Below are 23,964 nucleotides of genomic sequence, written 5' to 3'. Positions count from 1 at the left end.
CGCGGCACGGTCTGAGGTGGGCGAAGGAGCTGCGACAGCCTCGGGGCTGCCACCACTACGCCGCCATTACCGCTCTGCCGTCAAGGGGAGACTAGAGCCGCACCGGGCCTGGCGGGTTATGTAAGCGCAGCCGCCGCTGTGCCCACTGGGATATGTAGTCACATCAACGCACCGCCTGCCACGCTCACCCGTCGGGGGAACGCCCCGCCTTCTGCCGCAGGGGACGCTGGGTACTGTAGTCCACCTGCTGTGTCGGGCTGCCCGCTAACGCCCCGGCGGAACTACCGCTCCCGGCGTGCTCTGCGCGCGCAGGCGCGGGGAGCGGCGCTGCTCCCTGGTAAACAGAGCGGCGCGGCGGCGGCGGGCCCGGGGCGCACAAAGGGGTGGCGGGCCCGGCACTCCTAGCGGGGCTGAGGCGGCGCCCATGGCGGAGCCAGCTGGGGCTGCGGCGTCGCCGGACATCGACCCTGATTTTGAGCCGCAGAGCCGCCCTCGTTCCTGCACTTGGCCGTTGCCGCGGCCCGAAGCGGAGACGGGCGGCGCGGCTGGCGCGGCGGAGGAGGGCGCAGGCGGCGCGGCGGCGGGGCCCGGCCGGGCCGAGGGGGCGCGGGCGGGCGGCGCGGCAGCGCGGAAGGGCGGCTCCCGGCGCAATGCCTGGGGCAACCAGTCCTACGCCGAGCTCATCAGCCAGGCTATCGAGAGCGCCCCCGAGAAGCGGCTCACGCTGGCGCAGATCTACGAGTGGATGGTGCGCTCCGTCCCCTACTTCAAGGACAAGGGTGACAGCAATAGCTCCGCTGGCTGGAAGGTGCGTGACAGGCTGGGGCCGGAGGGATAGGCCTTGTGTGCTGGGACCGGGCCGGGCGAGGAGCGGCTGCGGAGGCGCCTCCCCGGGGCCCTGGCCCGCCCCGCCGGTCCCTCCATGCTCACCTGTTGCTGCTGCTCGTCTGCAGTCACGGTGTCCGTGCCAGTGAGTGGTGCCCACGCTGCGAAGCCTGGGCTTTAGCCCTGCTGAAAGCTCCGGGCATTTCTCAGATCCAGCCCAAGCGTCGGCTCTGTGCAGCTGGAGCAGCTGCTGCGGGTGGTTATGGCATGGCCCTGCGAGGCTATTCCTTGCGCTGTTTGGATTTAGAAACTTTTCCAGGAGAGAAGGGAGAGTAATTTAAAAGGCTTTGTCCGAGTTTCTCTGCAGGGTAAAGCCTCGGTGGAAGGGTTTTTAGTCACAAGGCTGCAGTTCTTTATCACGTGACTGTGCTAAAGCTCAATATAAATAACTGTCATGGCAGGCGTGCTCGGCTTTCAAGGTCCCCTGAGAAAGGGTCCTGTTTCCAGAACCGTGATGGGGGCCTTTGCTGGAGTTTGGAAGAGGGAAAGCAATATTTTGCTCTAAAGGTTCAGCAGTGTCTTCTCTCGTTCTGGAAAAAGGCATGTGCAGAGCTGTGTTAAAAGAGCTCCAGACTGTTTCAGTCCTCTGCCTGTGGCGACCTCGTGGTCCCTTATCTTTAGTCTAAAGAACTCCAGCAAAGAGAAAGGGAAATGTGAGAGCTGGCTTGCAAAATAGCCCCTTAGCCTGTCCTGGTGTATCGGAGTGGATGCCATGGAGACTGGACTCTAAAGAGTGTGATCTGTTGCTCTCACTACAGACTGGAATTACACTCTTGTTTGCAGTATTTATTAGCAGTTCATCCATTCTGCATTTCTGCAGGAGGTTCAGCTGGCACGGTTTGGAGCTTTGGGCTTCCCTGACTCCAGCCACGTGTTCCTGTGTTTGTCTGACTGAGCAGTAGGTGAGGACAGAGAGTTAATTTCAGACAATAAATAAATAAATAAACGTCCGTTTCTGGTAGGTTGGCTTTCAGCTGGCTCAGCTCTCTGAAGTGGCACACCACGTGGTGGTGTGAGTGCAAATATTTGCTCGAGAGGGTAGAAACATGGTGAGAGGGATGCAGCTGTCACAGCTTGGGCTGGCACACGTCAATACAAAACTTTACACCTTTCCCATTTATCACTCACTGACAGCTCCTAGAGAGTGCACCTAGTTTAACTAATATGGATCATTTTCTGTTATTTCTATGTGTAGGTTGAATCCTGCATACTAAGTTCTGATTTGGGACAGTGTTTGGACTTCGGTGTTCTTACTGGAAGATAGTTCTTGTTTCCTCAGGCTAGGGCTACTTTCCTGGTCCTGCTGCTCCTGCATGCAGTCATGCTCATTTAACAAAACTGGTGCATTTTCTTGTCAGGAATATGTCTGAGTATCTGTTTGGCAGTAAGGCATGAGATTAAAGTTCAGTGGGGCTTCTGAAATGCTCCCCAGATACTGTGGTGGAGTATAGTGAAATGCCCTGCTGGACTGGATGCTGGAATAAGTACAGTTCTGGCCTGAGTCAGTATGGCTGTTCTTTTGTTGTATCCATTCACATGTAATGGGACCGTTAGTCTTAGGTTTTGCTCTGTGTTTTAATAATGTCTCACTTCTGAGACATGTACAGGTAGATTTAAATTCCAGAAGTTCACTGTGAGAATTTGTGCATACATGAGAGTGAGATTCCCACTCAGATGCTGTCATAACTTTTCTGTGATTCACTTTTTAGTGTGTTTTTTCTGTCTGGGAACAGACTAATTCTTGCTTTAGAAGAAGAAGAAAAAGAAACTTCTTGCCAAGAAAGATGAGGGCAGGCAGAACAACAACAACTGTGATGGGAATCAGCCTGTCTTACGATTAGGGCAGTTTGAAGCTCTTGACTTTAACCAGCAAACAGAAAACCATGATAGAAATACAGTGCATTCCCTTTCCTGCTCACTTAAAAAATCCTGTTGGCAGAGCTTGGCAGGATGTGTGACCATGGAACTTATTTCTAGTCGTACTTTCTGTTAACATACAGTTACACAGATTTGCAGGAGGTTTTGTTTGTTTTACTGACCTTAGTCTGTTTGCATTCAGATGTGTTAAGTGAAGGGACATCAGACATTTACAGTTTTACAGATGGGGAGTCAGTCAAGTCAGTTCAATTGGACTTTAGTGGATTTACAGTAAAATTAATAGGTGCATATATAAGACAAACTAGATAAACAAAAGATGTGTCTTCATGTGAGGAATGGATCTGTCTGGTTGGGTTTTTCTTTGTTGTTTTATTCTTCCTTGTTATTTTTAGAGCTGTGAAGCTTGCATGTTTTGTGGGATTTTTAATCTGGAAAGTAAAAGAAAATCTTCTTGAGTTGTCTTAGCTTTAGTGATTTCTCAATTTCTAGGTGAGTGATTTTGCATAAAGGAAATAAATGGGAAGATGTTAAAGGTAGTTGTAGCATTTTGATGCCTGTTAAGATGGTGGTACAGCTCTAGAGTTTTGGCATTTCTGTCTTGTTTGGACGGAGCCAAACTGATATTACATTTTATTTGTATGTAGTGCAGTTTAATAGAGAATTTTGAATAAGTAATTAAAAGCAACGTGTCTTTAAAAACTCTTAATCTACTTTAGTTAATATAAACCACATAAAACCATTGTTGTTTCATAATTAATTTAGAGCTGTTCTACTCCACTATACAATTGGGGGAAGTGCAGCTGTTACAGACTGCCAGGGTGTAACCTCCATGAATTCCGGAAGGATCTGTGTTTTCGAGGAAGATGGTGTTGGCTGCTCTTGAAGTGCTTCAAGCACCTTATAAAGGACAGATTTGCTGTGTGTGCAGTCTGTCCTTTCCCTGGAGGAATTCAACTGAAGTTAAGAATTAACCAGCCAAAGCAGACGTGTCCTTGTAGAGTGTGTTCATAGGGGTTTCTTCATAATCCTTCTCTGGGTGCTCTGCAGGATAGTCTGGATATCTATGGATAAAACAATAATTTATTTTGGTTTTGAGATTACTTGCAAGAGGAAGGTGTTGAGGTTTTGAGTAAAGTGTATAAACCCTGCAGAAGCAGTTTGCACTGGTTGTTACGTCCATGACTATGAGCAAATTTGGTACAGTGAGGAACAATATGAAGGACTCATCTTTCTAGGTGGAACAAATTTTGTATTCTCCCCAGGCTCTTGTCTTTTTCTTTGTAGAAGCAGAATAAACTTTTAAGTTGTCCTTTTCACCTTCTAAAGCTATGTCACTGAAACAAAAATCAGATGTCTTCTATGCATGCAACATAAAGAACAAATAATTCTGCGCTATTACAGTAATTATGGGAAGCTGATGTCACACTTCTGCATCCTTGTACTCCCTGTTTATTTCAAATGCGTGCATGGATATACACAACATATGTACCTTCATACACATATATATGTCTGTATATATACATGCAACAGCTCAATGAGCTGTATTACTAATTATAAATTACCAAGTGTTCTGTTTACCTAAAACAGATGTCTAGGTCTTAATCTTTGTTAGAGTGGGCAGCATTTTCCTGAAAAGCCTTCCATCCCAGCCTTGTGTTTGTGCTACATTGCATGTAGCTGATATTAAATGTTGACCAGATGGATCAAGAGACCTGACTGAGGGCTCAGGCACCGTCACTTCACTGTCTTTCAGTGCTTCGGTGCTAGGTCTGATGGTCCCCAGCCTCTCCCAGAGCTGTGGATATCTGATCTCCTGGCAGAGCATGTGCAGAGCTCCCTCAGGTTGGAGCAACTGCTTGTCCTGTGGCCCTCTGAAACTCCTCCATGAAAGAGAATAGGCTAGCAGACAAAAGCCAGCCAGTCCATCTTCTGGACTATTTCTGCTGTGCTGCAGCTGGCAGATTCTGCCAGGCTATCTTTATTTAATAAATTCCAGTTCAATAGATACAAAATCATGTGAACACTAGTTTTGGTAAAGTTGAAAAGTTTATTGTTTATTGGTGTGCTGTCTAATCAGTCAGATAACTTTGTTTTTTTCTGTAGTTAGATTTGCAAATAAGGAATGATAAGTTCCTAAAATAGGTACATTCACTGTTTCTTTATAGCTGCTGTTGTGTCCCCTTTATACCTTAAGATTTTTAATTTTTTTTTCATGCTCAGATTTGTCAAAACCTTAGGTTCTTAGCTTGAAACAGTAAGGGGCCAAATCATTATCAGGAGAACCTTCTTTAATTTCACTAAGAAGCCCTTTACCCGGATGGGAACATCTGGTGGCAGTGCTGGGTTTACTTTGAGTTTTGGTAATGATAATTTCAAGATATAGGATTACAGAATGTTTTGGGTTGGAAGAGACCTTAAAGATCATCTCATTCTACATTATTACTGTGGGCAGGGATGCTTTCTAATAGACCAGGTTTGCTTCAAGGCACATCCAGCCTGGCCTTGAACACTTCCAGGGATGGGGCAGGCATGGCTTCCCTGGGCAGCCTGTGCCAGGGCCTCCCCACCCTCACAGGGAAAAATTTCTTAATATCCAATCTCAACCTACACTCAGTTTGAAGCCATTCCCCCTTGTCCTATCACTCTATGCCCTTGTAGGCATTTCCTCTCCTGATTCCTTGTAGGCCCCCTTTAGGTACTGAAAGGCTGCAATGGTTTGAGAAGACATTCAGAATATTCCCCTGTCTTTCCTCAGTGAGACAAAACTGAATGGATGCCATAAACCAAAAGGAAACACAAAACTTCAGCTCAGAATCTTGGCTCTGAGCAAAGTGTAATTCTGCCCAACCTTCAGTCTGGTGCAGGTTTGTGCAGAGGTGAGGCACAGTGTGGAGTGCAGGGGTGTTTCTGCTACGCCACTGACCTCAGTCTGTGAAGAAAGGCTGCTTTCTGTGACTATTGAGAAAGCCTGTAGTGTTTATTCATATGTTCATGTGCCTGAAAGGATATGATTCCCCATTAAATCTTCTGACACTAAAAATGAAGAGGTATATGTTCTAAACTGAATTGGAATAGTGGTGTCATTGCTGTCATCACTGCTACTTCATTTAAGTCCACCTACTTTTTAATGGTATTGTAGGTGCTGCTCTCTTTTAGTTTTGATTTATTTTGGTTTCTTGGAAGTTGCTGCCTTACAAAGGGGAAGGAGGGTCTGGCTGTTTGAATCCTGTGTAGCTGAGGGTGGGTAGAAACTGCTGGATTCTTGTCATTACCTCATGTGGCCCAAACGCATTCATGTAGTATTAGTGATGTGCTTAGTCCTGGCTGCAGGGAGATGTTCCCTGTCCCAGCTGCTGACAGCCTGAGTTTCCTTAAAGCAGGGGGAAATAAATAACAGAAGCTAAATGAGGGTTGTTCAGATGCCGTACTGAGGAGTTCAGCATGAAAACCTGGTGAACACAGGTGGATGTTGTCCATCATCTTTCTCTTAACAGAGAAAATAAAACCATTACCTTTTAATCCCATTAGTCTTTAAATGGTCTGGCCACAGTGTGTAGAGTCTGGTGTAGGTGAGGTGGGAGGAAGGCAGCTGGGCATGGCAGGGTGTTGTGGATGGCAGAGTGCTGGGTGTGGAAAATGTGGCCGGTGGCAGTGCATAGAAGCAGGATAGTAGTGCAAATGTGGGGTCACCAGGTGTCCTGCGTTCTAGGTGGAAGAAAACTCATGAGTACTCAGCTGTAAGGAGGGCCAACCATCACAGTGTAGTAACATACACTTAGCCCTCCTTAAATTGACACTAATAAGCCCTTGTTGTAATGCCCTAAAGAAGTATGAAATACAAGATTTATTTTTTTTTTATTTGAAGCCTTGTTGAGTGTGGTTGTTCCCCTCAAAAGTTGGGAAAAGCTTGTCTTTTAGTGAAAATTCATCTACTTCATACAATGCCGGTCAAATTACTTGAAGGTTTTGCTGCTATTCTTTCCTGCTCCTTGCCAGTTTTTTTGTAAAACTGCTTTCCTGAATGGTTATTTCCTGCAGCACAGCTCAGTTTTCGATGCAGTCCTCAGAGAAAGCTGTTCCTGGGTGTCTTGGTTTGAAAAGACAGGTGTCTGCTAAGGAAGGCCTTTCCTCTCTTGAAATGGAAAATGTAAACCCCTCTCCCTCCAAATTACTATAATTTTGAAATTAAGGGGCTTTCAGGCAAAGATACGAAATAGGAATAACAGTTCTTTTTCAGTATGTGTAAACAAAAAAAAAACCCACAAAAAGAAAAACTTGCAAGTTAATAGGAAAATTAAAGTAAAATGCAGTAGTACAAAAAGAAACAGTGACAGAGTCAGAATACAACCTGACACCCTGTTTGTCAGAGTGTTGGTAGCAGACTAATTAAGTGGTGGCTGCAGTCCTCTTGGAGTGCCAGATGTCGTTCTGTTGAAGCAGTAACCCTGTAGAAGGGTGTAGTTTTCCTCAAAAGGTACAGTGGTATTGTAGATAGATCTGGTCTTCCTCTGGGAATCCAGTGGAGAATGCCTGACTGGTGTTCCAAACCCCAGATTATATCCAGGTAGGAATGCTTGGCTCCTCCCCCTGGGTGGAGCATCTCCCAATGGGATGATGTCATTTTATCAGTCATGCAGTGAGACTCAATGGCCATTAACAGAGGATGTTCCTCTGGAGGGAGGATGGGTGGTGGAAGAGATAAAGAACACTGCCCCACCTGGTTTGAACAGATGGTAATAGAATACATACTTTTGGTTACATCTTGCATTGCAACCTAATACACTGGGCTGCTGGTATTACTTGTTCCAACAAGTTTCTTCTGCTCTATCTAATCCTTAACAGCTTTTGTTATATATGCCTGCCTGTCTTGTAAATTGCCTCAGTCTTTGCTTTTTAGAGACCTATGATCTTCTTCTTCTGGCCTCCCACTGAAAGATTACAGAAAGGAAAATGTTCTTCCTAAGATAGAGATCCCTGTCTGCTGAGCTTGACGTCTGTGCTCGTGTGTGCCTTCTGGAAGGGGATTGCTGGGGAAGTGTTTCATCTCCCTGGCTCTGGAGCAGTTGTTTACTTGCTGGTGCAAAATCTCTACTAAGAACACTTTTTCCTGAAGCCTTTGGAGCCAAGTGGCTGAGACAGGCACTGACAAATACAGCAGACGGAGTGTTCTCCCCTTGCAGCCTCCAAGAATGCCATGGCAAATGATAATTCAGCACAATTATAGGCCTGGCAGTGGAACATGTGGAACACGGCCCTGCACTGGGATGAGACCAAGTTCTTTGTATGCCTCCAAGGCAGTGAGAATGTATTACAGGCAGCTGCAGTGATTGCTTTTTTTTTCTTTTCTTTCTTTCTTTTTTTTGGCTTTTTTTTTTTTTTGGTCACTCATCCTTTAGAGAGACATTTTGTTAAAAAAATCTGATCCTCTGTGGTTTGTAGTTTAAACTTGATGTTTCCTGGGAGAGTGGCCAGGAAAAGAAAGAAGCCAGTGCATCTCCTGGAAGGATAGCTGTTGTGTCTTGTCTTTCTGAGCATTGTGCTTGCTCCTGAGTGCTCTGCTAGCACAGCACAGGCCATGCACCACCACTGTTGTATGGAAAAGCTCTGCTGGGCAGGGCACAAGATTCTCCTTCTGCTCCTGTAAACTTCAGTTTTATGGTAGGGAGCCTCAGCTGTACCTACAAAGCTGTATAGTTCCCTGGAAACATTGTCAGTGGCCTTCAGTCTTCTGCATTCACTTCACATGAGCATTTTCCATGGTGTCTGTGGCAGTTGCCCATGAGGCTGACTGGGCAGGAGAATGGCTTGGTTGTGCTACCAGCTCCTGTGGCTAATTCCCTGACATGAGACTAAAGCACTGTTTGGTGCTGGGCAGGATCCACAGCAGCACTGATGTTGGTGTAGGGGCAGGCCTGATTCGATGGTGAGAAGTGTTCTGTCCTTTAACTGTGGCTAGGAGATTTTATCAAAGAAGAAGACTTAATGTTCTGGTAACCAAGATTAAGGGAATAGTTTGCATAAGCTGCCAGCCACACTTCTGTGGCTAGTCTGTATGTCCTAGTTTGAAGACACAGTGGTTATGACCTAGGGAATGGTCCACCCTTCAGTGTACAATAAATGTCTCTAGCCAAACTTGATTTTTTTGCATACTATCTGTCCTTAATTTCAGACTGGTTTTGTCTCAATGTGGTTGGCAGGAATCAGCTTTGATCTGTGATGGATTTAGAGACACAGACTGGCATTTTTTTTATGGCTATGCTTAACATGCAGCCATAAGTACCACTAAAAGATACCTAAATAAATAGCAATAGTCTCCCCAAACTAGTGGCTGAAGATGTTCCTAAGGATTTGAAGGATTCCTGCCTTCATCTCTTCCTTCAGGTCATGCTTCTTTATGATCAAAGAGTTAGAGTCAAGACCTTGTGTGTTTTGCAGATGCTTAGACCAGCTGGGAACCTCCTACACTGCTGAAGTTGAGCATCTAAAAATGTCATCTGTATGTTTTCTGGTGTGGGTTGCTTAACATCAAGAAAGGAAATATGTCAGGGTTGCCCAGGTGACTGAACTCTGTCATTTCCTCTTCTGTCAGGTCTGACTTGCAGTTCTGTGATTATTTTAGCATAATTGATCTGTCCCTGGCTTTCTCAGTGAGATTTAAGGGTGCCCTCCATGTGTTAGGTGTATTGAGTCACTCTAGCAGGTGCATTCTGGTGCTGTCCTGCAGCACCCAGGCTGGTGGGTGTGTGCATTCAGATGGAGTTTGGGACACTCTGGGCTTAAGCCTGCAGGCAAAGTTGGGTCCTGCAGGTGAGCTAGGGCTTGGGTGCTGCAGTGCAGTGCTCAGCTGCCTCCCACAGTCTGCAGGAGAGGTGCAAAAACGATAATGTAGGCATTGCAGTTTAAATAAGTTAACCCTGTTGGAAGGAAATACTCGGGTTTTTTCCTCTGCCTCCAACTACATGTTCTGTTCTCTTCTTTAGTTTTCAGTGCTTGACAGTGAGATAGTTCAAAAAAACAGGTAAAAGAGGCAGGAAAATCAGTTTCCAAAGAAGGATAAAGCTGCTTTTCAGTTTGGTTTGCTCTCTGAACTGGCTTATAGGGTCACAGGGAAGTGTTAGGGAAGGATGAGAGTTTGAAGATGAGGAAGGAAGGAGTGGTACAGCAATTATCTGTTTCTACAGCTTAGCTATTATGTTAGTTCAGCAGTAACACATAAAATCACTTTGAGACTCTTTCATAGAAGGTGCCAGGCTTCATTGTGCTCATGTGAATCCTATTCTTATTCCAAGATGTCCTATTTCAAGCTGCTTTTCAGCCAAAAATTATTTACACAAATTGTCTCTTATGGTACCAAGTTGCCATCTTGAACTCACAGGCTGCTTTCAGGAGAATAAATGAAGAATTAGTGACAACTTAGTGGTTCTTATTGCTGCAGCAGTGTGCATTCAAAGTTATGCACATTTACCTGGGAAAGGGGGTAGGATTCTTTGGAAATGAAAGCAGCAGCCTTGCAGGAGACAGTGCACCAGTCTGAAATACTCGTTTCAACACTTGAAGGAAAGGAAAGCTTTGTTTAGAGAAGATGCCAGGCAGGACTATTGTACAGCTATTACTGTGAACAACTCAAGTAATAAAACTGTGTGAGAGCATTGACTGGCACATATTCCATCAGGCTCTGGCTCTGCAGTCATTCTCCAATTAAGAACATGTGTATTCTTTGATTCCAGTTGCAGCAAGCAACCAGTCTTCTCCAAATCCTCAACAGCCAAAGGTTAAAATGAAAGCTAAGCCAGGATGATTCTCAGATCTCCTTCAATCTCCATTAAAACTTTGCACTTTGCCTGTATTGTTTATCTATCTGCATCTACTTTTTTCTAGGATAGTACTTTTGGTGAGGTGGCCAAAATTAGCATGGGGAGGACTTTTCTGAGAGGAAAAGGGTGGGGAGAGGGAAAGCAGCAGACAGGAAAGAACTGTGTTGAGAGTTGGTGGAAAAGAATGATAAAAGCACTGTTAATTTGTTCAGAATTAAGAGAGTATGCTTGAAAGCTGAAGGTTGTTATATATCTTTTAGTTTATATGAAAAAGATGTTGCGCTCAGACCCTTATGTTTCCAGTGCAGCATCTTTTAATGATCTGTAATTTGGCCATCTGAACAAATTAAGTGCAGATATCAAATAAATGCACAGGCCTCAAGAGGAGTTTATGGAGGATCTGTTCAAACAGTGAGATTGTTCCTTCCTGATTCTAAAACACTAGTGAGTTTATCAGTTGCAGGACAAAAGTTAAGTTTGATGATGGTGTACAGACATGTTAGCTTGCAGTTTTCAGCAAAGCTAAACCAAAAGGAGGGAGCTGGGAGAGGCAAGGAATGTGTGTCTTACCCAGCAGAAAGATGGGAGAGGCTAAAACTGGCATGTACTATGTGGGAGTGCAGTATCCACTGAACATCTTACCCTGTCAGGAACATGCACCAAGGAAAGCTCACAGCCTCCTTGCAGAGGGAGCCTGGCAGTCTCCAGGATTCTAGGACTCTTGTTCCTTAAAGTTTCTCTCGTTTCTCCAGTTTTGGGGTGGAGATGTTAATGGGTGCACTGAATAGAAGCATTTTGCCATTTCTCTTTACCCGGTCTGTTGGATTCACTGTTATGCTCTGCTTGAATCTGACTGAAAACTGGCTATATAAACATTAAAAAAATTGGCCAGGCTTATGCTGGGTAAAGGGGTTCACAGAAGGGTGGGAACAGCAATAGCTCACATTCAGGTAGGCTCATATTGAAATTGAAGGTTGTATTTGAGAACTTGTTTACTTGCTCTGCCTAATTTTTTGCAGATTCTGTATGGTCTTAAAAGTTCTTTTGTGTTAGTATTTTGCTAGCTGAAAGCTGCTAGTTGTCATGGTAGCTTCACCCTTGGTACTGCAGTGAAACATGGCACTGCTTGCTAGTGCTGCAAAGCATGTTCAGACAGAAATAGCAGATTTTAATGGATAGCTTTTTGTTATAACTTTCTTCTCCAGATACTGACTGAATGTGTTTAAGCTTGTGAGGTTTCTAAGTGGGAGATGTGTCAACTGTCAGGTCTTCACATTTTGTGGTTTTATTTCTTTTTTTTTTCCAGAACTCTATTCGACATAATCTGTCCCTGCACAGCAAGTTTATTAAAGTCCATAATGAAGCCACAGGGAAGAGCTCTTGGTGGATGCTCAATCCTGAGGGTGGCAAAAGTGGAAAAGCACCAAGAAGAAGAGCTGCCTCCATGGACAACAGCAGCAAACTTGCAAAAGTCAGAGGTAAAGCATCCAGGAAGAAGCCTCCTCTCCAGTCTGCACCAGAATCCTCTGCTGACAGTCCTGGCTCCCAATTTCCCAAGTGGCCTGGGAGCCCGTCCTCAAGAAGCAACGAGGACTCTGATGTGTGGAACACCTTCCGGCCTCGAACCAGCTCCAATGCAAGCACCATTAGTGCCAGGCTTTCTCCTATCCTGACAGAGCAGGATGACCTCCATGATGAGGAGCTGCTTCCTTCTCTCGTATACTCCAGTGCATCCAGTAATGTTCCACCAACTGTGACTGAGGAGCTTGAGCTCATTGATGGGTTAAATTTGATGTCTCCCAGCTCATCTGTGCTATCTACCCAGCAATCTGCCTCGAGTGGTCAGATCCAGAGAGATTCCAGCTTCTCCTTGCAGAGCCCAAATGCAGCTGGTCAGACTTTTGGCAACTCCCTCTTTAACCCTGTTGATATTTCACTGCAAAGTTCTGTTGGCCATTTCTCTGCCCCTCAGACCTTGGAAGCTCTTCTGACACCCAGCTCTCCGCCTCCAAGGGATGTTATGATGACTCAGGTGGATCCAGTTCTCCCACAGACTGGTAACAGGATGAGCAGCCGAACTCTTCTGCTTCTGGGTGGACAAGCTGCCCAGAATAAGATGAGCTCAGGCAATCCACGAGGAAAACCTGCAGAGCAGCAGGCAGAACCAGTCGGTGCCAGTGTTTTGCCATCAACACTTCCCATAGTGACATCTCCTCAAAACACTGCCAGCATCACCAGTTTGAAGGCTCCAATTTCTGCAACAACTGCCCAGTCAGTCCAGCTGGGCAGTCCAGTGCTCCTTTCATCTGCCAGCCCTGCTCCCTTGGGATTGAACCAGGACAGGCTGCCCACTGACCTGGACATTGACATGTACATGGAGAACCTTGAATGTGATATGGATTACATAATCAACAGTGAACTCATGGATGGAGGACTGGACTTCAATTTTGAACCTATTCTGCCTACTCCCAGCTATCCCAGCACCTCACAGGCCTCCAACCATACCTGGGTACCAAGTTAACTTCAGGAGCACAAAAAGGTAGGTGTAGCTGTGTAAAATGCTACAGCTCAATAGTGGAAACAGCCCTATCTAGGATGGTTCCTGTGCCCAACTCTGCAGCAGTTAAAGGAACCTCTTTGAAAGCATAGTAAAAAGCTTTTGGAAGAGTCATGTTCCCTTTTAGTAGGAGAAAAGGCTGTTTAAAGGTAGGTGAATTTAACTTGCCAGGTAGTCAGCTCCTTTATGAAATAGAACAGCAACCTGAATGAAACTCCTGTTGTCTCCTGTCACCCAGGATGACTCCATCACAGGACGTCAGGCAGTGCCTATAGCACTACAGTTGACATGAGAGCATGTGCTGATTCCATAAATAAAGACATCCACCAATATGTACAGAATGGTTGAAGTGAGCCAAACACATACTGTGTTTCTATCCAGGTTATTATTATCCCTGCAGAGTTCTCTACTGTGTGTAGTAGCAAAGCACGTCTGTGTCATGACTGCTTTGGTCTGTGTTTAGAGGTCACAGTCACTCTTATCACACCTTCTGCCCTGCCCTTACCTGGGGGAGTGTCTGTTAAGTCAGGTAAGCTGGCTCACCAGCATTAACTACTGAATTGCTTCCCATTATTAGAATAGAAAACAGGAGTCTGCAGCTTGGATGGAGGTGGAAGGATGTGTTAGTGCTATCCCATGCACAGCAAAGCTGCCTCTTCAACAATTTATCGTATTTGCAAAAATAGGGTCATTTTGGCAAATAGTGTATATGACAACAAGACTTAAAAATATCTAATTTTTGTGGCTGTAACACCCTGATTTGAAACACTTAAACTAGAGGCGGTAGAAGAATTGGGGAACTGGAGCTGAAGGCCTGCTTCATACTTGGAACTCTGTTAGCTGATGGAAAGTGGACAGACTGGAGCATAGGCTGGACATTGGTTGGAAAGTGGAAGCCTTGCCAAGACTATTTCCTTTTTAGGAAGCAGATATGGTATTTGTCAGTGTTGCAAATTCAACTGCTAATACTGTCCCAGCTGAGCAGGCAGAAGTAAGGGCAAACTGCAGATACTGCTTCAGTGGTGGGAAGCCCTGAAGCTTCAAAATCATGGGTACAGAAATTATCATCTATTTGACCTTAATACTCTTTCCTAGGCATCTGAGTAACTTGGAGGTGATTTGGACCAGGTGACCTCTGTCAGTGCAGCCATTTTCTACAAGTGTCTTGGGTCTAGACAGAGTAAAATGCTGTCTTTGAGCTCCTGTTACTTCAACTGTGTGAACATATTGATGCACCACTATATATATTGAGGTTTTAGACACAACTTAACTCCCTCTTATTCCAAGTCACATCCCACTGCTTAGGATGTCATTTCTTAGTAGTGTTCTTCTGTTTGTACCTAACACATCTCTTTATTGTAGGGAGAGGGCGATCAGTTAAGCTTTTCTGTTTCCCTACGGGGCTTTTTATAGTGATGTCTGTTAGCTGTGCATTTGCTGAATTACTGAGTGTTTTAAATTGAAATCGAAATTGAGTTTCTGTATTTCACTTGAAGATATTCAAAAACAAATCTGGTTGACAAAACTATGGTATCCTTCTGTTAGGACTGTTTGCAAGTTAGTGACAGAGGCTGTGGCTTTTTGAGCAGTGTTTCCACTGTTCTGAGCTTTTGTCTTGTGGGTTTTGTTTGTTTGTTAGGGTTTCCTTTTTTCTTTTTATGCCATGCTAGGGCAGGCCATTATATTTGTGGACTTTACAGGGGTGAAATATTTTTCACAGAACATATGCAGGCTGTTCTCCACTCCCAGGCCAGATAGACAAGACCTCTTTTTCTTGTCTTGTAAGACCTGGTACCCAGCGTACCAGGTATAGATTATTTTTTAAGAGTGTAAAGCAGAGAAGCTGAGGAATTATTTATTAAAAGGTAGGGTCTAGTACTGTTGAAGATGTGGATATAATCAAGTGCTTAAGTGGGAGAACAGGAGCTCTTAAAAGCACAGTTATGTTCTTGTTCCATATTGTATTTTGTGTGCATTGCTTAATCAAAACAGAGGAGGTACTGATGTCAAAACCCCTGGATTTTCTTTGTTCCACACATGCAGTTGAGGTTATACTTTCTGGAAAATGTGCTGGACATGAAGGAGTGAGATCTGGAGCATGTTCTGAACCACATTGTGTTTGAGCAGAAAGCGTAGCTCCCACGTGCCTCTCGGTGCTCTGGTCACAGCAGTGCTGCCCCAGGAGGAGAGGCCACACCCTGTCAGTGAGCTTTGCCTCAAGCCTTTTATTCTGTCCTTAGATTATGTTTGCCTTTTCTGAGTTTTGCAAAGCTTTTCTGTTTTGCCTGTATGCTGGAGTCCATGGAGTGGGATGAGGGAGAGATTTTCCCCAAAGGAGAGCAAATATTGTGCAAAAGGCTGCCTAGACAGAGAGGTGGATCATGTTTCCAGCAAAGAGGGAGCGGGGGAGCATGTGGAGAGAAATAGGAGTGTTCCTGGGAGAAGGCAGAATGTTTTCTCAAATTAATGAGTTACAAAACTAAGAGAGCTGCAGGCATCAGTGTCTGTGAGGAGGTCAAGACTCTGTCAGTTCTCCCTTACTGCAGTGAGTTCCTAGGATCCCTGTTTGGAAATCACTTTTCAGGGAAAGCTATATATTGTCCTGGTGTGGCATTTTTCCTTTTGTATCCTTTCTCTTACTGTGTTTTTCTCTGTGTTAAATTCACACTGGCAAAAGCTATTCTTAAGTGATCACTAACATAAAGCTGTTCTGAGTAGTTACTGTGGGCTTAACTCGTGGCCTCTTGGGTCAGTTTTGGGTGTAATGCTGAGCAAAAACTGTTTGTCAGTTAATCACAGTGATCATGTTCTGATTTGAGCAGCCAGAATGAAAGTGAATTGGGGAAATATTTCTCTTTGTAGACAAGAGGATATCTTTAGGAAAGAGTACTTAGTCTTATCTGCAGCACTCAAAAAGTTATGAGCTAATTAGTGTTACCTTTGGTGCTCAAAGCTCCCATGATTTTATCCTCTTCTTGCAAGTTAAATGCCAAAGACTTGTCCACAGCTTCACCAGGAGTCTGTTTGAACCCTGCCTGTGTTTCTTTGCATGGGGATTAGAGATCAAACACTGAAACTTTGTTCCTGCCCAGCAGTGATGCAGCACCCACAAAGTGAGCTGTTAGCCACAGAGGAAGACAGTCAGCATAGAAATAGAACTGCCTTTTTTATAAAGTGCTATTGTTTTTGTTTCATTGGTGAATGTAAAATCCATCTACTCTTTTGGAGTATCTTTTGGATATTAGTTAATTATTGTTAGTTGTTCAGGTAGACTCCCTATAGCTTCTCAGTCTGGAGAAGCTTGCCCAGTTTGTTCTGGATTCATGCTTTTCTTACTCTATCGAATTCCCTTTGCTCCAAACATTGGATTTTGTCTGACAGAACATAAATAAATAAAATCCTCATAAACTTGCAATTTCCAAAACCAGCCTGTTGCTTTGGCTTCTGTTTTAACTTAAACTTAACTTTCCTTGTTCAGGGCTGATTCCCTCTTGTAGTCTTTTTTTTTTTTCCTTTTCACAGGTTTATTTCATGCTCACTGTTACTGAATGTAGCTGATGGGATGCCCTACATTTATCTCACTGTTTTGCCTTTCAAAGTAGATTGTATATCTACAGTAGTGGTTTTATGTCAGTGGCCTAAGTCTGCTTAGACTTATTCCAAGTCTTGTTTGAATGAGTTGTGACAGCTTTATTGAGGTGAGGCAGAAGACCTGAGAAGAGACCTTCAAACTTTTGGGGGATTAAGGTATCTAAAAATGTTTAATTATTTGGAAGGTAGAGACAGGATTTCTTTATGTGGGTGAGCATAAACAGTTTGTGTGTGATTTTTAAGTGTCTGTTTTTCAGTCTTTTCCCTGCCAGTTGATACTTGTGGTTGTTTAAGGTGAAGAGTAATTTTCATCTTCCTTGCTGCTTTCCTGCAATGCCTCTGGTGGTAGCCAAGTCCTTCTTTAAACCTCCTTATCTTGCAGAGTCTTGTTGGTGCTGTCAGCTTACAGGAGTAATACTTACTGTTGACCTTTCTGTCCTTCTGTCTCAGTCATACTCTGAAGCTTGGAGCTGAGCAATTGCATCCTCCACTTGACTCTGTTGATCAAGGTCTCTTGTGGTCTGTTTGTTCTGTAGGGGCAGATTGGTAGTAATTAACTCCTTATCTATGCATCCAGGATTCCCACTGACTCAGTGCTCTAACCAGTCACTCTTATTTTTCTTCTTCCTAGTGTCCTTCAGGTTTTGAACATTGGGTTCTGACTTCACTTCCCACCCCAGCAGAGAAGAGAATGGAGCATGTTGGATTCAGTTTCCCTGCACATCATGCCTTGGGCAGAAGGGGCTGCCCATCTGGGAAGAAGGGGCAACCTGCACCTGGCTGCAACAGGAAGAGTTCAAAAATAGTAATCCTGTTATGTGCCATGGCTCTTCCTACAAACCTGACCCTGCCTTGGACCATCTGGAGAAACCCATGTCCAAAGAGGAGCCCCGCTAAAAACCTCGGCCAGAAGACTCTGTGCCAGGCAATAGTGTTTTCCTGTGTGATGAGTTGGGTTTGCTGGAGGAATCTCTCACTGGCTGTCCTCTCTCTGCTATTGCAGAAAGTCTCCCAGTGCCTCGGACTGGTGGAGGGCTGGCTCTGCTCTTGCTTGGCTTGCCTCATGGGGCAAAGTAGTTGGACTTTCTGATTAAGCCACCAGATGTGCACTTGGTATCCCACAGACTTGCAGAGGAATTGGTGGGAGCTTGTTGGTAGCAGCCCTGTGGGAGAAGGGTGTGCTGTTTCAGGGGTTGGTTTCAGTGTGCCCATCACTGGAGCGTCCATCATCATTCTGCAGGGAAGGGTGGTTATCATGGTATAGAAGGCTTCCCGTTGTCCCCCTGGGTGGAACAGGAGGACACTGAGTTTTTCACTGTGCCAACTGAGCCCCATTGAATCAGAAGCATGTTTTGAGAAGTCCCTATGCTGTTCTCAGCACTTTCCTGATACACCAGGCTGCTGTAAAATAAGCACAGGTGCTAGTAGCTGCTTTCTGGGACATAAAAACATTGTTTTGGGTTTGTTTTTGATCTGTCTTGCTACAGCAGCAAAATGGAAAGCCTGGGTGTGGCCTTAACAGAGCCCTGGTTGCTTTTCAGAAGGGCATTTTCTATAGATGAAATATTTTTTTACTAATCTGGGAACTTTCTACAGTGAATATGAAGCCAATGTAATGTGTGTCCCTATTTCGCATCTCTCCGTCTGCAAAGGCAACAGTGACAGACTCCTTTTCAGAGCTGTATTAGGAACAAACACATTTGATGTTTGATGATGTATATGATTGAGGGAAAGGAATTGGCAGGTCCCTGTGGTTTCAAACCACTGTGGGGAAGAGTTGTACATTATTGTAATCTATATGTAAAAGTAGGTTCAAATTACATAGAAGCTTTTCTAAACCTTTTTAAATATATATATTATATATTTTAATTGAAAAACGAGATTATTGGATAAAAAGAAACAAAACACATTTGCTGCATCTGTCCCCTTCATACCAGATAACACTACAGTATGGGAGGGGGCAGGTCTAAGGCATTTTGGGCCAAGAAGCTGAAAATGTTGGAAAGGGAAGGACACCGCAGCATAACTGGGGAATGGCTGCTCTCCCCAGAAGAGGCGGAGGGAAGGTGCCTGGCTGGGCATTCAGCCACAGCTGTTCAGGCTGGGCAGTCCTGCCAAGCCAAGAGCACAATGGAGAGAATGCTAATCATTAACAGCGCTCGTTCTCAGCTAATCCTGTAAGTAGCTGGCCTGCAGCTGATCGACAGGACAGATTCCCTAGTCTGCTAAGGAGATGGTGTGGACTGGATCATGCTAGATCTGCTGGCACTCTGTGTAGCTCTAATGGAGGGCATGACCTGTTGTATTTGGTAGCTCACTTTGGTTTCTGAGGGTTTTTGTTTTCTTGCTGAAGCATCTGGTACTGCTGGGGAACTTGAAGCCTGTAGGCTCACCCTCAGGGGTCCAGCTGGGATCCTGCTCTGTCTCTATCCTCTTGCAAGACAGAAATTAGGGGTCAAAAGATAAATTCAGTGGCATGTTCCTGTCACTGTTCTGATGCTTGCAGTGGCAGGGTCTGTGGGAGACGTGGTGCTTTCATGGTGTTCTGGTAGGCTTGGTCTAGCAGAAAGATTCTCCAGTCCTTTTTGAAGGTGGCTTCAGTTCAGAAAGTTTGTATCATGCAGCGCAGTGAGCCACGCTATTACCAGCTTGTCTGCTCTGTTTTCATTTTCATTTGAATGGAGATTGGAACAGGAGAAATCGCCTGGTTACCTCCAACAAGAAGTCTTCAGAAGTCTTATCGACAGCGTGGTATGCCATCAAAGCCTTTGAATAGTTTGATAACCTTTGTTTTGAAGGCTGCCTTCATGGCAGACCTCCCAGTGATGTTTCAAATTTACCCACAATCTACATGTCTGGCCACACCTCATTGTAATAAATAAAAAGGCAGCTCCTAAGCTGTGATCCCAGGGTTTACACACATGAGGCATGGATGAACATTCTCACTGGAGTTAGTTCATTACACAAGTGCATAGATACCCTTTCACAACACCTGATGGCACGTGCCACACATAATAATCAGCCATTCTGAGCTGCAGTGAGTGAACAGACTGGAGAGGTTATGTTATTTGGTACATAATATGCCACCTTGTCAGCTTGGATCCTGAAGGGAACTTGATCCAACAGTGTAGAGAGCAAGTTGAATGGCTGCCCATGATTCACAGCCACGTATCAAAGGACAAGACACCAGTATGTGTGGTCATGTTAAATGTGAGTCTCTGGCTCATTTCCCATGAAAACGGAACCCAAAGCAATAAAAAAGACAGTAACCAGTGTTTCAGACCAGAAATCCATGGTGAGCTGTTTCTGGCTGGGTTGGTCTGTGGCAAAGAGGTGCTGTCTTCAGACTGTTACAAAGTGTCCCGTAAGTGTGACAGCAGGGAGGAGCTGGCCTGGTCTCTGTCTGCAGAGAGCCTGGCTCTGAGCACTCAGGTAGCACCCCAGGGACATCTGACATGTCTCAGCTGGTTCATGCCCTTGATCCTGCTGAAGGAGGTGCAACACCAGGGCTCATGGTTAGTGCTCTGCAGTGTGAATTCAGAAATGACCCTGTCCCTTGAGTAAGGAATAGAGTGCTTACCTGTTTTGTTTTCCCCATATTCCTGGGCCGTACTTCTGGAGGCAGCACTGGAGATAGGAGTACCTCTGGCTGGAGTCCTGCTGTACCAAGTTCCTGCAAGTGACATTTCTGCCTTGCAGTAATCTGTACAGGTGCTTTTTGTCTCCTCAACACAGCAGGAGCTGTCTGTGGTTGAATAATCTTGAGAGTGCACTAGTGCTGAGAATGGTGTTCAGAAAACTCACGGAGTGCTCAATAAACCATGAATGTAATGTTGCAGGCTCAAACAAGCAATTTATCTTCTTTTTTTTTTTGTATGTTTAGCAGGATAGCTTGTATTGTGGGCACAGAGGGCAGGGATGCAGAGAATTTGGGAGTTCTACAGACACTTCATTTTCATAAACCTTGAACTTTTTTAGCCTGGGTTACTTCCTCATAGGACAAGGAGACTCTAAAGTTCCTAAACTGCTGCTTGCAGAAAGGCTATACCTGGCAAGGGGTTGCTCAATACTTGTCCAATTTTTTGTATTCTTGCCCAAAGTATTTGCTGCTGCTGGAGCCCAGATAATGTCTTGGTGGCTCTTTATGCTGCATTAGCACCACAGGCCCCATACTTTGTGCTAGTTTTTGCTCTAATAAAGGATTGGGCTGAGATTTTGAGAGCAGCTGTGAGTAGCATGAGAAGGGAAGGGGCCAGTGAGATGGGGGAGTGATGCTGCTGAGGGGAGTGGGTAGGAGACTCTTGGCATGAAGCATTACTTTATGCTGTGTTCCTTGTCCTCACTGAGCTCAGGCAACAAGTTCCTCCGTCTTCAGAGAATCAAATGCCATCTTAACACTGCATTGAAGCCACCATGCAGCTCAGGGCCACAAAGGGTTCAGGTAACTAAGCCCTTGGAGCTTAGTAGGAGGCAGACTTGTTTCTTTTATTTACACTTGGGTTTGGCAAATTGCTTGAATTTTTTTTATAATTTAAGCATATTTTACTTCCAAGCATGTACTTCCAGCTTCATGTGAGAGCTTGGAAAATTGAAAGCTTCCAGGAACCCTTAATTTTCTTTGCTGGTGTGTCTAAAACCATGTTAGCCCTATCCTGTACTGCTTTTAAAACAGCAGTCAGATCATCCTGATGAGAGGAATGAAGCATTCCAGAGCCTGGGTGTATTCATAAACAAGAGTCATAATAGAAGCAAGTAGCACTAATCAGCTTTTCCAAAGGAAATGCCTAGAAAGCTTTTATGTAGTTAATAATTTGTTAATTTTCTTACTTAGCTGCTTATTTATAGACACATTCAAATGCTTCAGGGCTAGCCTTGCTCCAGGATTGAGTAACCTGTGTCTGGTGCCATGGGTAGGAGTGCCTTGGGAGTGGTGACCTGGACTGTCACCAAAATGTGAAAGTTTGGATCCATTATTTAAAAAAAAAAAACAAAAACAAAGCAAATTAATCAACTTTGGGACATGAGCATGAACAGGGAATAGCTTAGGGCTTGTCTCAGGTGCATGTCCAATGAAAAACATGTTCTAATTAATGTGGGGAAAAGCAAACAAGAGGTGACTTTGAAGCCTGAAAGATCTGTCCATGTGAAAGCTTGGAGCGTGTGCTAACCCATCACCACACTTGCTTGACCTTCAGAGAAGGGATCCCCTCTCTTCACTAGCCTGTCTGTCTTTTCCTGCACCCTGATGTGTCTGTAGCTGATGGAAAGCAGTATGATGGAATCAAAATCACTCCTAATACTGTGGTGTAAAGCAGGGAGAAGAGGCAGCAGAAGCTGAAGGTGTAAGAGCTGACAGTGTTGCATTTATGGTTCTTTGGCTAAGGCAGTGTTATGGTGTGTGGTAGAAGGGGATGTTCTGGGACACAAAAACAGAGTCCTTGGTTTTCAGAAGGGCAGTGGTGTGGGACTGGTGGTGTGGGGTTCCCCAGGGTGTCTTGAGAGGTTTGGCTACATAGAAGATAGGTTACTTCTCCTGAAGGAGCCACCTTCATAGGGCAGTGGGGGTGGTTCTGTGAAATGGTGCTTCCAGCACAGTGTAGTCTTCACCTGGTGTGATCCCAGGAAAGGCTTCTGCATTGCTAGCACAGATGTCTGCTGCACACAGGGCAGGCACCACTACCTGACATAGTTTCCACCACATCCCCTGTGCACTCTTCCACCCATTTCTCACAATAATTTTTTTTTTAGAAGATAAACCTCTGCTTTTGATTGCTCTCTGTAGCAGTGTAACTTCTGAACCATTACAGGCTTTGTTACCATCTGTGCTAGCAAGACTGTAGAATGTGCTAGACTAGGGGGGAATGTTTGAAAAATAAAAACCTGTAATCCTCTGTTCTGTGTCTCATACAGTTTGTTCTGTTCTCATGGCAGGGGCCAGCTATTTTTCCTTGCCCTTGTCTTCTTTCCTCTGCCATCCTCACCTGTTATGGCCACCCTGTCAGTGAAATGCCCCTTAGTTGGCCAGAGGCAGAAGGGTTGCAGTGTGACGACCCACAAAGTCTCTGGTGTGCTCTGCAGTGTGTAGAGTCCCTTGTTGCAACTTGCTGGCAGTGCATCGAGATCCATGGAGTGCCAAGCCCTAAAACTGACCCTGGGGAGTTTTAAATCCTGCAGGACTAGTCTAGAGTTGTTTTAGTCCCTTCTTTTCTTGCCTTTCTAGACCTGAGTGCTGAGGGTGACTCTGTTTTGTATAGCTACATTCAAATATCTTTGTGTGTCAGCAGCAGTGGTGGCAGGTAAGGAGATGAGAGTAAGGACGGAAAGAGTGTAAACCATGGATTCCACTGGCCAGGTTAGATACATGGAGGGCAAATTGGGGATACCACTGCTGAGGGTAAAGGCTCATTTGTGAAATTGCACAATGTGTGTACAGCCAGAAAATTTTCTTTCAAAGCTTTGGATACTCAGTATATTATTTTGTAATTCTATTCTTTGCTACAGTTAATGCAAATAACTGTATAACTCTAAGGGGCTTTTAAGGGTTCTGGAGCAAGATATAACCAAATTTACAAAAATGAGGAATTAGAAGAAGATCCTTAGGGGAGCTGTCTGCCCCTCATCTGTTCCATGGTACTTAGGGCTTCTTGCAGGCACATAATGATGGGTGCTGTTGGAGACACAAAATGCCAAAGATTTTGCAGTTGATTGGATCAAAGTGGATGTGTTCAAACCTTGCTGCACAGCAGGGGCCCATGCATTTTCCCAGTAGCCATTAACACTTCTTATACTTCTTTGAGCATTGGCCTGTGCCATTTAAACACTGCCAAGGAGAGCAAAATTGGAATGCCTTAGCTCAGGGTTGCTTTTGATGAGTGTGACGCTGTCTTCCGCAGTCACCAAGAGTCCTGCTGTGTTCTGTGGGTTCAAGGCATCGTGTTTGCACCTTTCTTGCAGTCTTGGAGACTTTGTAGCTCTCCCAGCTTGTCACCGTAAGTATTTTGGCCTGTGGGTAGTTGCCTGCAGAACAGCAGTACATGAAGCCAGTGGAAAAGCAGCTTTTCTGCTCAGCTGGGTTTCTGGCCAGAGTCCTGCTTTGCCTCCAGCCCCTGCTGGCTGATGAAGACCTGTGTGCCACCAGTGATGTGCCCACGTGTGGAAGCACAGTGGGGAAGGCTACTGCCCTACTGCATGTGTTCTTTGTGGTGGAGCTGGGGCAGAGGGAGATGGGTGCACACTGCC

At 45.0% G+C, this 23,964-nt stretch overlaps 1 protein-coding gene across 1 annotated transcript; it reads left to right on the top strand.

Moving 5' to 3' along the window:
• The first annotated feature begins 343 nt into the window (after positions 1–343).
• Positions 344–22,616, top strand: FOXO4 (forkhead box O4). Its single transcript, XM_023926930.2, has 3 exons — positions 344–808; positions 11,884–13,116; positions 17,357–22,616. The coding sequence occupies exons 1-2, from the start codon at positions 425–427 to the stop codon at positions 13,096–13,098; spliced, it is 1,599 nt and encodes a 532-aa protein (XP_023782698.2). The 5' UTR covers positions 344–424; the 3' UTR covers positions 13,099–13,116; positions 17,357–22,616.
• The last annotated feature ends 1,348 nt before the right edge of the window (positions 22,617–23,964 follow it).

Source organism: Cyanistes caeruleus, chromosome 14 (genome assembly GCF_971803275.1).
Source record: "Cyanistes caeruleus chromosome 14, bCyaCae1.hap1.1, whole genome shotgun sequence".
NCBI classification, from domain to species: Eukaryota; Metazoa; Chordata; class Aves; order Passeriformes; family Paridae; genus Cyanistes; species Cyanistes caeruleus.
The sequence above is the reverse complement of the archived record's forward strand: the minus strand, read 5'-3'. Positions and strand labels throughout refer to the sequence as shown.

Coding starts and splice junctions, on each gene's coding strand:
- FOXO4 (XM_023926930.2), top strand. CDS start 425: ATGGCGGAGCCAGCTGGGGCTGCGGCGTCGCCGGACATCGACCCTGAT. Junction 809..11,883: donor ATAGCTCCGCTGGCTGGAAG/GTGCGTGACAGG, acceptor TTTTTTTTCCAG/AACTCTATTCGACATAATCT.